The 13,415-nt window shown below is 46.4% G+C and overlaps 1 protein-coding gene across 5 annotated transcripts in view; it reads left to right on the top strand.

Moving 5' to 3' along the window:
* Positions 1 to 13,415, top strand: part of NUP214 (nucleoporin 214) — a 107,688-nt gene that overhangs the window by 31,998 nt on the left and 62,275 nt on the right. For all 5 annotated transcript variants that reach the window (XM_062207363.1, XM_062207362.1, XM_062207361.1 and 2 more), the window contains exons 15-21: positions 3,499 to 3,585; positions 3,779 to 3,928; positions 5,745 to 5,903; positions 8,101 to 8,204; positions 9,756 to 9,938; positions 10,569 to 10,654; positions 11,634 to 11,717. In XM_062207363.1, coding sequence (XP_062063347.1) covers positions 3,499 to 3,585; positions 3,779 to 3,928; positions 5,745 to 5,903; positions 8,101 to 8,204; positions 9,756 to 9,938; positions 10,569 to 10,654; positions 11,634 to 11,717 — 853 coding nt within the window. The remainder of the gene's footprint in view (positions 1 to 3,498; positions 3,586 to 3,778; positions 3,929 to 5,744; positions 5,904 to 8,100; positions 8,205 to 9,755; positions 9,939 to 10,568; positions 10,655 to 11,633; positions 11,718 to 13,415) is intronic.

Below are 13,415 nucleotides of genomic sequence, written 5' to 3'. Positions count from 1 at the left end.
AGCCCTTCCTAGCCTCTGGTAACCACTGTTCTGCTTACTACTTCTGTGAGATCAACTTTTTCAGCTTCTACGTGTGCAGTCAGGCAGTGTTTGCCTTTATGTACCTGACTTATTTGTGCCTATTTTTAAGAGTTATTTTCTTGGATATTCACATGCACAATACAAATGATTTTTTACTACCTGAACTGCTTGTTCATTGTCTTCATGGCTTCTTTGATGAATAGTTTTTTTGGTTTTTTTTTGCCTTTTTTTTTTAAATATTTGAGAGTCAGAGAAAACAAGAACTCCCTTGTACTGGTTCACTCCCCAAATGCCTGCACCTGCTGGGGCTGGGCCAAGATGAAGCCAGGAGCTAGGAGCTCAATCTAGGTTTCCTATTTGCCTGGAAAGAACCCAGTTGCTTGAGCCATCAGTGCTCTCTTCCAGGGTCTGTGTTGGCAGGAGGATGGGGTCAGGAGGTGAAGCTGGGAAGTTGAAGCCGGTGCTCAGATGTGGGTCTGGACACCTTAATCACTAGGCTAAATGCCCACCCAGTACATGGTCTTCATTTTGCCTAAGTTGTATGTCAGTCTTTTCTTTTATGATCGATCCTGTTTCAAGAAATATGCTTTTCTAAAATCTTTATTTTACTTTCTATATTAGATTTTCAGTTTGTCATTTTAGCTCATTTCTATAGTTTTGTCAAAAAGTTTATTTTCATTTACTTGAAAGGCAGAGTGACAGTAAGAGACAGATCTTCCATCTGTTGAATCTTTTCCAAAATTTCCACAACAGTTCATGGTGGGCCCGGCCGAAGCTGGGAGCCTGGAACTCTGGCTAAGTCTCCCACGCGTGCGGCAGGGTCCCAGGCACTTGAACCGTCACCTGCCGCCTTCCTGGATGTATTGGCAGGAATCTGGATGGGAAGTGAGGCGGATGGGGATGGAACTGCGCTCTGATAAGGAATGCAGATGTCCCACGAGGAGGCTACACTCACTGCCCCGCACACCTGCCTCCGTGAAGAGAACTGTGCTTCTGTTTCCATTGGATCATCGGAGTGCTCTCAGAATAGGAGTCCTGTCTTTTTTTTGGACAGTCAGTGGATAGTGAGAGAGAGAGAAAGGTCTTCCTTTGCTGTTGGTTCACCCTCCAGTGGCCGCCGCGGCCAGCGCGCTGCGGCCAGCGCATCGTGCTGATCTGAAACCAGGAGCCAGGTGCTTCTCCTGGTCTCCGATGTGGGTGCAGGGCCCAAGGACTTGGGCCATCCTCCACTGCCTTCCTGGGCTCTTCCATCTGCTTCTGTCACTCACTACCTGTCTTCACTGGCACTCAAAGCCCTTCGACCAGTGCAAGTCAGGCTCTGCGGGCTGCACAGCCCAGGGTGCTCAGCCCAGGCTAGGGGCGGGGTGGTCCGTGATGGAAGTTTCTGCTCCCTCGCGCTGCCTCCTTCCACCTCCATCAGACTGAGGACACACAGGACTCGGCTCTCACAGTGAGAACCTCCCAGCAGCTCTTAAATGCCAGCGCACACCAAGTGCTATTCACACTCAGCAAAGCGTGAACTATTTCAGGTGTTCACAAATGTAGCCGCCCAGTCAGTCCTGCCACCAGTGTCTCCATCGGGAAGGAGACAGAAGAGGCTGCAGCTCCAAGGCAGGCAAGGCCAGGCGGCCGCACACAGGTGGGGCGCAGGGCGGGGGCTCCTGTTTGAGGAGATGCAGCTCAGGAGAACAGCGGCTGCTGGGCTCCAAAAGACAGCTGCCAGGTACACACGCAGGCCTTGGCACGTAAGCGCTCTGAGAAAGAATTATCAGGTCTTCAGGCTCCACTTCATTATTTTTTCCTTTCAGGTCATGTGCCATGTAGAGTTCCTCTCCTTAGTTGACTGAGTTTAACACACCAAGAGCTATATTTTAATGTTTTCATCTGTGTGAAAATTTTCTTTGCTCAAATGCAGGTGGTTTTTTTTTTTTTTTTTTTTTTTAAGAATTATTTATTTATTTGAAAGAGTTACACAGAGAAGGAGAGGCAGAGAGAGAGGTGTCTTCCATCTGCCGGTTACTCCCCATTTGACCGCAAAGGCTGGAGTTGAGCCAATCCAAAGCCAGGAGCAGGAGCTTTTTCCAGGTCTCCCACGCGGGTACAGGGGCCCAAGGATTTGGGCCATCCTCTACTGCTTTCCCAGGCCATAGCAGAGAGCTGGCTTCGAAGAGAAGCAGCCAGGACTAGAACCCGTGCCCATATGGGATGCCAGCACTGCAGGTGGCGGCTTTAGCCCCTATACCACAGCGCTGGCCCCATGGTGGTGGCTGTTTCTGTTTCAAAAGGATCCCCTGGGGTGGGCGTTGTGGCACACAATGCCTGGGATTCAGTCCTGCCACTGCTTCTTTCTTTTCTTTTTTCTTTTTAAATTAATTTATTTATTTGAAAGGCAGAGTTGGAGAGAGGCAGAGACAGAAGCAGAGAGAGGGGTCTTCCATCTTCTGGTTCACTCCCCAAATGGCCACAGTGGCCAGAGCTGTGCTGATCTGAAGCCAGGAGCTTCTTCCAGGTCTCCCATGTGGGTGCTGGGGCCCAAAGACTTGGACCATCTTCTACTGCTTTCCCAGGCACATTAGCAGGAAGGTGGATTGGAAGTGGAGCAGCCAGGACTCCAACTGGTGCCCACATGGGATGCCAGGGCTGCAGGCTGGGGCTTTAACCCATAGTGTCATAGCTGTGTCCCCTGCATGAACATTCTGAATTTCTCTCTTAACCTTTAACAGCAGCACTTCCCAGTGATAGACAGGTGGGGTCTGGTGAGCTGTGCCCTGGCAGAGTCAGACTTAGAGCCCACAGCTTTCTGCCCACCTCCAGCTGCCATCTCTTCTTCCTCATTAGCTCCTGCCTGCTCACTCTGCAGCAAGAGGGATCTTTTAAGTCACCATTGTTTAAACTGTCCTAACACACACTTTCTAAAACAGAAACACTAGATCCAGACTCTCTGGTCTGGCCTTACACGACCTGCCACATGCCTGCCTTTTCCAGGGCCCTCTGACTTCACCAGGCAGGCCCCATTTACTTTCTTTCTCTGCCTGCCTCATGTCAAGCTCTCGTCTGCTTCAAGGTTTGGTCTTCTCCGAGTCCTCCCACTCCTTTCTCCCCGTTGACTGTGGCCTCAGTTCTAATGACAGCCCTTGCTGTGGGGTTTCCTTCCTGTCTCATCTGAAGTAGTGTCCCCTTTTATTCTCTTTATATTTTCCTGCTTACTCACCAGTTGAAATGATCTCATGTGTTTTTTGTTTTTGATCTTGTCCTTGGAAGGTGATTTCTGTGAGACTCGGGAGCTCGTCTCTCTTGCTTACCCTCATCTTCACCGTCTGGAACTTGCCTGTACAAAGTGGATACCAAGGAAATACCGTTCCGAAAGAACGAGTGTGAAATGACGAGTGCTGCCCTGTGACAGGCACTGATGCAATTGCTTTAGAAGCCGTAACTTACAATGTGAATCCATTTTTAAACCTTTCGCCTCTCTTTCAGGTGAAGTCACTTCCGCCTTCTGTTACGGAAAAGCAGGGACATTCGTGGAAAGATTCGGATCCTGTGATGGCAGGAATTGGAGAGGAGGTAACTTTGTCCCCTGGGGAGTTTCTCCTGTAGTAGCTCTGACAGTGAGACTCGAGTGATCCTGGGTGACCAGCGTATCCTAGCCTTGCAGCCTGGCCCGTCCCAGGAGTCTGTGCTCCTAATGCACACCGCAGCAGTGACATTAACGCTGTGCTGTTCAGAACGTGTCATTTCTCATTTGGGGTTTCTGCAGATCTCGCACTTTCAGAAAGAGTTGGAAGAGTTGAAAGCCCGAACTTCCAAATGCTGTTTCCAAGTGGGCACTGCGGAGGAGATGAAGCTCCTGAGAACAGAGTCCGAGGACTTGCACACCTTTCTTCTAGAGATTAAGGAGACCACAGAGGTCAGTGTGGATGGGTATTCTCCCTGAGTAGAATGACATTTTTAGAAACTGTTCTCCTAACTGTAGATGCCTGACTTCTTTACGGTTTTTATATAGATACGTAGTTTACCTAGGAATGCCTGACGTCAAATCTACCGTCAGCACTTAATGAATTCTGTGACTCTGGACAGGTTACTCTAACCACTCTGTGTGTTTTTCTTTACATATATGTTTATTTAAAGAAGTTAGAGACATATTTTCTATCTGCAGGTTCACTCCCCAAATGACCACAACAGTTAGGACTGGGCCACATTGAAGCCAAGAGCCTGGAACTTCATCTGGGTCTCCCATGAGGGTGGCAGGAGCCTGAGCACCTGAGCCATCTTCTGCTGCTTTCCCAGGCGCATTAGCAGGGAGCTGGGTAGGAAGTGGAGCGGCTGGGACTCATGGGGACGTTGGCGTTGCAGACAGCAGCTTAACCTGCTATGCTACAATGCAGACACTGCTTTTGCTTTCTCACCTGTTAAATGGAATCATAATTGTTTCTATCCCTTTTGCAAATACTAGGCACTCCCTGAAAGTTTATTATAGTTGCTAAGTTAGTCTAAATATCTTGAAAGTTGACTTTCCTTTATATGTTAGTTTTATTTATTTATTTTTTATTTGACAGATAAGAGTTAGTGAGAGAGAGAGAGAGACAGAAAGGTCTTCCTTCCATTGGTTCACCCCCCAAATGGCTGCTACGGCCGGAGCTACACCGATCCAAAGCCAGGAGCCAGGTGCCTCCCCCTGGTCTCCCATGCGGGTGCAGGGGCCCTAGCACTTGGGCCATCCTCCACTGCCCTCCTGGGCCATAGCAGAGAGCTGGCCTGGAAGAGGAGCAACCGGGACAGAATCTGGCGCCCACATGGAATGCTGGCACCTCAGGTGGAGGATTAACAAAGTGAGCCATGGCGCCGGCCCCAGTTTTTTTGTTTTTTTGTTTTTTTTTTAAAGGTTTATTTTATTTATTTGAAGGACAGAGTTAGAGAGAGAGAGACAGATCATCTTACTGTCTTATCCACTGGTTCACTTGCTAAATGGCCGCAACAGCCAGAGCTGAGCTGATCGGAAGCCAGAAGCTTCTTCCGGGTATCCCATGTAGATGCAGAAGCCCAAGGACTTGGGCCCTCCTCTGCTGCTTTCCCAGGCACATTAGCAGGGAGCTGGATTGGAAGTGGAGCAGCTGGACTCAAACTGGTGCCTATATGGTATGCCAGTGCGACTGGCCAGGGCTTTAACTGACTCTACCACCATGTTGGGTTTTTACAACGTAGAATACCTTAGAGCATGCCCAGTCGTGGTTTACTGTGACTATGACCACTTAATGTGGGCAAGGCACTGTGCTAAACATTTCAGCTGTATTTTCTCACTGAATCTTCACAGCTTTCCTGAATGGTACGTAATATTACTCTCTCTATTTTGCAATTAAGGAAACTGAGGCACGGGAAGGTGAAGTGACTGTTGGAAGTCATCCGTGTAGTCACCCAGCATCCCGTTTCAGTCTGACTCTAGAGTTCTGCTTTTCAGTAACATGCTTGGAAAGAAGGTTTTCCCGGGGTTAACAGTAACTGTCTCCAGGTGCTTGAATGATGAGTACCATGAAGACTTTTCTTAGTTTTTATAACTGAGAACAAAAATAATTTTTTAAAGAAGGATCAGTAGCATCTTTCTAAGTAGAAAAATTCTGTTTTACTTAGATGCACATCAGGTGAAATATTTGAGAAATGCCACCTTCCTTGTTCCAGGAGGAAAGGTCTGACTTCCTGGAATATAGCTTTCTTCCTGTCTTTCCTAGTCTCTTCATGGAGACATAAGCACACTGAAAACAACGTTGCTGGAGGGCTTTGCTGGTGTCGAGGAAGCCAGAGAGCAGAGTGAGCGGAATCGTGACTCTGGATATCTCCACTTACTTTATAAAAGACCCCTGGATCCCAAGAGTGAAGCTCAGCTCCAGGTAGGAGAATCTGGTTAAGTGTGGGGAAGGTTGCAAAAAGGACTCACAACAGTTGCTGGCTTGTCTTAAGTATGGGTTTGTATGATGTTGATTTTCTTGCTAATTATCACTCTTTCCATAAATTTCCGTACTGTGGCAAAGAAAATGGCACACTTTTCCATGTAATGCGAGTTTTGTATTTATTTATTATTTTTCAAAGGTGTTATTTATTTATTTGCAAGTCAGAGTTACAGAAAGAGGAGAGAGCAAGAGAGAGATCTTCCATCCACTGGTTCAATCCTCAAATGGCTGCAACAGTCCAGAGCTGGGCTAGGCTAAAACCAGGAGCCAAGGGCTTCTTCCAGGTCTCCCATGTGGTGGGTTCAGGGGCCCAGGGACCTGGGGCAGCTTCCAGTGCTTTCCCAGGAGCATTGATGGGGAGCTGGATCAGAAATGGAGCAGCCAGAACTTGAACCAGTGCTCACATGGGATGCTGACACTGGAGTCACAGCTTACCCTGCTGGGCTATGGTGCTGACCATGTCTTTTCTTACTGTTGTTACTATTGGTATTATTAAAAATGATTTTTTATTAAAGCATAAGTTTGGCAGAGATTACTCACTAAAACTTGTATATTTATAAATCAAATAATGAATAATAGTTATCTAAATAAGAACAGTTTCTTGAGTACCAGTTACTCTGGTAGGTGTTTTTCATGCATTATTTCTCCTCTGAAAACTATAAGGGAATGATTTTCTTTTTTCACGGTGCTAAGGAAATAATAGGTAGTACATAGTGGGGGCTTACGGTGTAGAAACAGAGATAACAAAACAGATACAGAACTGCCCATGTTCACTGCTGATAAGTCCTGGAGCCTGGACCCTGGGCGTTCTGACGTCAGGCCCTGTGCTCTTCACTTCCGCTCCACGTTGTACCTTGTGCAGTCCTGACAGCTGGGAGTGACAGTGAAACAGAGAGATTTGTTGGAATCAAAACTGGGACGCCATTCAGAAGAAACAGTATAAGCTATTGAGGTACAGCCACGCCGGAAGTGCTCAGACACAAGAGTCTCTGTAGTCATCAAGTATTAGATTGAAATTTCAATTTCCTACTAGTAATTTGAATCAGCTTGGCTCTTTTTTAATTATTTGACAGATAGAGTTAGACAGTGAGAGAGAGAGACAGAGAGAAAGGTCTTTCTTCCGTTGGTTCACCCCTCAAATGGCCACTATGGCCAGAGCTATGCTGATCCGAAGCCAGGAGCCAGGTGCTTCCTCCTGGTCTCCCACGTGGGTGCAGGGGCCCAAGCACTTGGGCCATCCTCCACTGCCCTCCCGCGCCACAGCAGAGAACTGGACTGGAAGAGGAGCAACCAGGACCAGAACCCGGCGCCCATATGGGATGCCGGTGCCACAGGCGAAGGATTAACCAAGTGAGCCACGGCGCCAGCCCCCAGCATGGCTCTTTTTAAATGACATTTTCTCTTTTTCTGTTGTGGTACATACCCTTATGTTTTGAAAATCTGTTTGTGTATAACATCTTTGTAATGATATAAAGAGCTTTTCCCCAATGGCACATTGTCTTCATTTTAAATACTTAATTGAATACTTCATCTTTTTTTACATATTTGAGAGTCAAGTTGCAGAATCAAGAAGGTTAGCAGTCACCCAGAATTTGAAGAAAATTATCGTGAGCCTAAAGTAATTTCAATACATGGGAATTTTAAGACATGCAGTTTCAGTTTCCAGTCTTGGTTTTTAAGAAGAAAAGAGTATTTCGTAACTGGTGAGATCACTTAGGTTCTGTGCCATGCATAGATGGGTGCAGCCTTATTTCCAGCACTAGTTTCTGGGATGATTTTGTCCATATGATGGGTAATTCCATGGGTGGATGTACTGGGTACAGAGTGAGACCACGTTGAGATTCCTTCTGGACGCTGAGAAATGAGAACCGAGCAAGAACATTGCTCCCTGGGCCGTGGCAGACACACCATTCTCCTGCCCTTTTCTTTGGGCCACCTCTCTGAACCATTAGAGCAGCTGGTTTTCCGTTTTTCATTTTAATAAAGTTCCGATGATTTTAGTAAGGCCGATTATGTTTCCCGTGTTCATTATGTTCTCAGTATAGAAATATTGCAAACTTATTTTGACTGCTTTCATACATCTTCCTTCAAGCTACCAGAAAAATGAGTCATTTGCCTTTTAATCTTTTTCTTGTAGGAAATTCGGCGCCTTCATCAGTATGTGAAATTTGCTGTGCAAGATGTGAATGATGTTCTTGACTTAGAGTGGGATCGACATCTGGAGCAAAAGAAAAAACAGAAGTGAGCCAGCTTATCATCTAGCACTGGTGGAGTAGATACTGCTGTTGTCTGCCTGCCTGCCTGCGTTCCTCCCTTCCCTGCCTCCCTCCCCCTCTCCCTCCCTCCCTTCCTTCCAAGATTTTATTTATGTATTTGAAAGGCAGAGTTACAGAGAGGCAGAGAGAGAGAGAGAGAGAGAGAGAGATCTTCCATCTGCTGGTTCACTTCCCAAATGGCCACAACGGCTAGAACTGAGCCAATCAGGAGCCATAGGCTTTTTCCAGGTCTCCCACATAGGTGCAGGGGCCCATGCACTCGGGCCATCTTCCTCTGCTGTCCCAGGCCATAACAGAGAGCTGGATCGGAAGTGGCGCAGCCAGGACTCGAACTGACGGCCCGTATTGGATGCTGGCACTGCAGGTGGCTGCTTTACCCGCTATACCATAGCGCCAGGCCCATGCTATTGCCTTTCTTAAAAGATGATTTAAGAACTTGTGTAAAAAACACTACCAACATTTTTGACCTACTCATTTTACTTATAAGATTTTTTCTACAGAAACATTTAAAGAGTTGATCTGCAGCATAATTTATGATAGCGAAAAAAATTCAATTCATCCTAATTATGCAAAAGTAGAGGAATAAATAAGTATGGTCCAATTTTCTTTTTCTTACTACAGAATACTGTGGGGTCATTGGATGACGTGTTCTCAAAATATTCTATTTAATATATTTTCTATGTTATATGAAAGATATGTTTATAATTATATCACTAATTATTAAATACAATATCTAAAATATAAAACAAGGAAAAGGCAAGACAAAAAGGCATTCTGAGTGATCTCAATGTGGCAGTCCAAACAGAAAAGAGACTAGAAGTAGATGGATCCATCAGAATATTCAGTTATATCTGTATAAAATTAAAAAGATAAGAGAAGTAATGACAAAGGAATGGGAAAACCTAGTCTTACGTCCTCAAATACTTGGTTTTATGCACATAATTCCTGGAAGAAATAGGCTGCTGTAAAATTCTTAAAAATGTTAGACTTCTAAAATCTACACGTGCGCAGTACAGCCAGGTGTGGGGCAGTGTGGCTAAATTATCCTGTGTTATGTGGAGAAGGCTGAGGACCCAGCCCGAGGACCCTCAGCTTGCAGCGTGAGTGTAGGGAGGTGGAGCAGCTGGGACTCAAACCAGCACCCATGTAAGATTCCGGCACTGCAGATGGTGGCTTTACCCACTACACCACAGCGCCACCCCCAACTCCCATACTTAACCCCACCTCTCCCCTGCCCTTTCATTCCCCAGAGCAGCTTGGGTTTTACCTAATTTATGCTGCCCGTTGCTATAGGCCCGGCCCACATGTTCTAAGCTGCTCTGTTTCCATTCCATTTTATCTTCATTAAGCTCTCATCCTGTTCATATTTTCTAGTAATTTCTTATATCTTGTCCACTGGTGCCTCTCCATTTTATGGTTTTCACTGCTAGAGTTGTAGTCTCTATTTGTCCCCTTAGTGGACAATCTCTTTACTGGAACCATTCTTGTTTAATTTTTATCTCATTGCTATCAACAGGCGCCTGCTTGTGCCAGAACGAGAGACACTGTTTAACACCCTAGCCAACAACCGGGAGATCATCAACCAGCAGAGGAAGAGGTTGAATCAGCTGGTGGACAGTCTGCAACATCTCCGTCTTTATAACCAGACGTCCCGGTGGAGCCTGCCCTCAGCTGTCTCTTCCCAGAGCAGCACTCAGAGGTGGTGACCAGCGGGTGGACAACGATGCGAAGCATGTTTGGGATTTATGTATCGTAGAGTGGTTCAGATGTATGTGTGAAGGTGACTCTTCGGTCACCTGTGTGATCCTGGTCAGGTTCTTCCCCCTCTCTGTTTCTTTGCCAAAGAATGGAGATGACGCTACCTGCCTAGTGGGATCGTCGGAGGGTTGAATGAGGCCTGCACAGCTCCTGGTGTTGTGGCTGATGAAATACATGCCCCGTAGATTATACCAGATCCCGCGCAGTGCTGCTGCTGTTTTGTTAAAACACCTGGTGGGATTAGAGCACCTAGCTTATCCCTGTAGCCTGCATCTGCCATTCTCAGACCCTGCAGCCACACAGCTTACCTGTGGAGTACCAGGATGCCCTAGGATTCCTGTTTCTAGGCCAAATGTGTAGACTTTAATTGCCCGTTCTAGAGGCCCCATGGTGTTGTGTTTGGTCTGATGGTGATAGATGAGTGAGGTCGCCATGTCTTGTCTTTGGTTGATGGACTCAGGTAAGCAGATAGGATTGTGTGGGGGATGCTCTGATCTCCTGCGTTCACATTTAGGAGGACAGGGCATCTGCATGGCCTCAGGTTTCAGCTCCTAACACTGTCGTCTTTCAGTTTTGACAGTGACTTGGAAAGTCTGCGCAATGCTTTGCTGAAAACTGCCATAGACTCTCACACTAAGCCACTGCCCACAGTGCCAGGTAACGCGTCCCCGTCAGTCTTTAGCTTTGTCTGTTTTTCCTTTTCCAGCTGCTGGCATCATAAAAGCCAATCTTTTTTTTTTTTTCTAACTTTTATTTAATAAATATAAACTTCCAAAGTATAGATTTTGGATGATAGTGGCTTTCCCCCCCATAACTTCCCTCCCACCCGCCACCCTCCCCTCTCCTGCTCCCTCTCCCATTCCATTCACATCAAGATTCACTTTCTTTTCTTTTTTTTTTTTTGGACAGGCAGAGTGGATAGTGAGTGAGAGAGAGACAGAGAGAAAGATCTTCCTTTTTGCCGTTGGTTCACCCTCCAATGGCCGCTGCAGCCGGCGCATCTCACTGATCCGAAGGCAGGAGCCAGGTGCTTCTCCTGGTCTCCCATGGGGTGCAGGGCCCAGGAACTTGGGCCATCCTCCACTGCCTTCCCGGGCCATAGCAGAGAGCTGGCCTGGAAGAGGGGCAACCGGGATAGAATCCGGTGCCCGAACCAGGACTAGAACCTGGTGTGCTGGCACCACAAGGTGGAGGATTAGCCTGTTAAGCCACGGCGCCGGCCCAAGATTCATTTTCAATTATCTTTATATACAGAAGATGAATTTAGTGTATACTAAGTAAAGATTTCAACAGTTTGCACCCACACAGAAACACAAAGTGTAAGGTACTGCTTGAGTACTAGTTATAGCATTAATTCACATTGTACAACACATTAAGGACAGAGATCCTACGTGGGGAGTAAGTGCACAGTGACTCCTGTTGTTGACTTAACAAATTGACACTCTTGTTTATGACGTCAGTAATCATAAAAGCCAGTCTTAACATGAAGGTACTGTAAGAAGTTTGTGGAAAATGGAATTAAAGATACGCTTATCTTTTGAAGTTTTGTAATCCGTGCATAGATTTTTCATAATACGCGTTTTCCATGAACTTTTTTACATATTCTCATATTGATTGGTTCGTGAATTTTTTACAGCTAAGCTGTCCCCGGTGAAACAGGCACAGCTGAGAAACTTCTTGTCCAAGAGGAAGACCCCGCCGGTGAGGTCCACCGCTCCAGGTAAAGGAGGAATTTTTTATGATAGACTATATTGTCTGTGGGTGAGGATGGGGTGTGTGTGTGTTTTCTTGAGATTTGAGAAAACATCTCCAGAACCGTGTGGATCCGAGTTTTAGAGTAAGAAGTTACTGATACGCCCTTGACGAAGCAGTTGAGAGTAGCTGGTTTGGCTTTTACACTTCTTTTCCTCAGGTTATGTGGCTTTGAGGTGTGAGAGTTGAGGGCTGACCGAGCTAGATGCCAGCCTCTGCTTGGGCTGGAGCAGCTTTACTTTTCTGATGTATAAGGGATTTTGAGACTGCACTTGGGAAGAAGGCTTGGCTTCTTTAGAACGAACAGCAGAAGTCCTGACTAGGCATGACGGCTGAGATCACGTACTGAAAAGAGGTCATGTAACTAACGACAACCTTTCTTGGCATTGAATTGCCTTAAATTTTTTTTTTTTTAAAGATTTATTTATTTATTTGAAAGTCAGAGTTACACAGAGAGAGGAGAGGTAGAGAGAGAGGTCTTCCATCCGCTGGTTCACTCCCCCGTTGGCTGCAACGGCCGGAGCTGCGCTGATCCGAAGCCAGGAGCCAGGAGCTTCTTCTGGGTCTCCCACGTGGGTGCAGGGGCCCAAGGACTTGGACCATCTTCTACTGCTTTCCCAGGCACATTAGCAGGGAGCTGGATCAGAAATGGAGTAACCGGGACTCGAACCAGTCTCCATTTGGCTTTACTCACTACACCACAGCGCTGGCCCCTGTCTTTTAAATATTTATCATTTGGAAAGTGTGACAGAAATCTTCCATTTTCTGTTTCACTCTCTGGATGGCTGCAACAGAGAGAGTGAATAGGAGAGAGATCTTCCATCCTTTGGCTTACTTCCCAAATGGTGACCATGGCCAATACTGGGCCAGGCTGAAGCCAGACGCCTGGAACTCCGTCTGGTCTCCCATGTGGATGGCAGGGGTCCAAGTATTTAGGCCGTCTTCCACTGCTTTTCCAGTTGCATAAACAGAGAGCTGGATCAGAGGTGGAGCAGCTCTGACTCAAACCAGTGTTTCTGTGGGATGCTGGTGTCAGGTGGCAGCTTAACCCACTGCGCCATAGGCCTGCCCCAGGGGTTTTTAATTTATTTTGAAAAAAAAATTGAAACTGCCAATTCCAAGACTCCAGTGAGCAGCCACTTCACTTACTCTTCATCCATGCTTACCAGTTCGTATTGGTGGTGAGCCACCCTCCATCCCGGGGCCCAGACATATAGTGTTACTTTTGCTGGACTGTTTGAGAACAAGCTGAGGACAGGGCCCTTTACTCCTCAGTATTTTGTGTGTGTCCTCTATACAGGGTGTCCTCTTTACAGTAGGAGCAGAGTTAAGAGAGTCAGAAAATTTAACACAGAACGGTGTTCTCTAACGTGCCAGCTCTCCTTCCTGTGTCCTACAGCTTGACTTAAAAAAAAACCAACAACCTAGGGTCCAGCCACATTTTACATGAAGTTGTCGTTCTCTTGTCTCCTTTTTTCCTTATTTAAGGCTGCCTCACCAAACACTGTAACTTGATTTGCCTTTTTGGTCTTTACATACTATGTAAGTCCATTCATTTATTCTCCAGATGGGCTTCCCTTGTTCCACATCAAGTTTTTGAGATTGACCTGTAGTGTTGCCTGTAGGTAGTATTTGTTTATCTCTGTTGCTGCATAGTATTCCATTG

Source organism: Lepus europaeus, chromosome 12 (assembly GCF_033115175.1).
Source record: "Lepus europaeus isolate LE1 chromosome 12, mLepTim1.pri, whole genome shotgun sequence".
NCBI lineage: Eukaryota > Metazoa > Chordata > Mammalia > Lagomorpha > Leporidae > Lepus > Lepus europaeus.
This window is presented reverse-complemented; position numbering and strand designations above follow the sequence as displayed.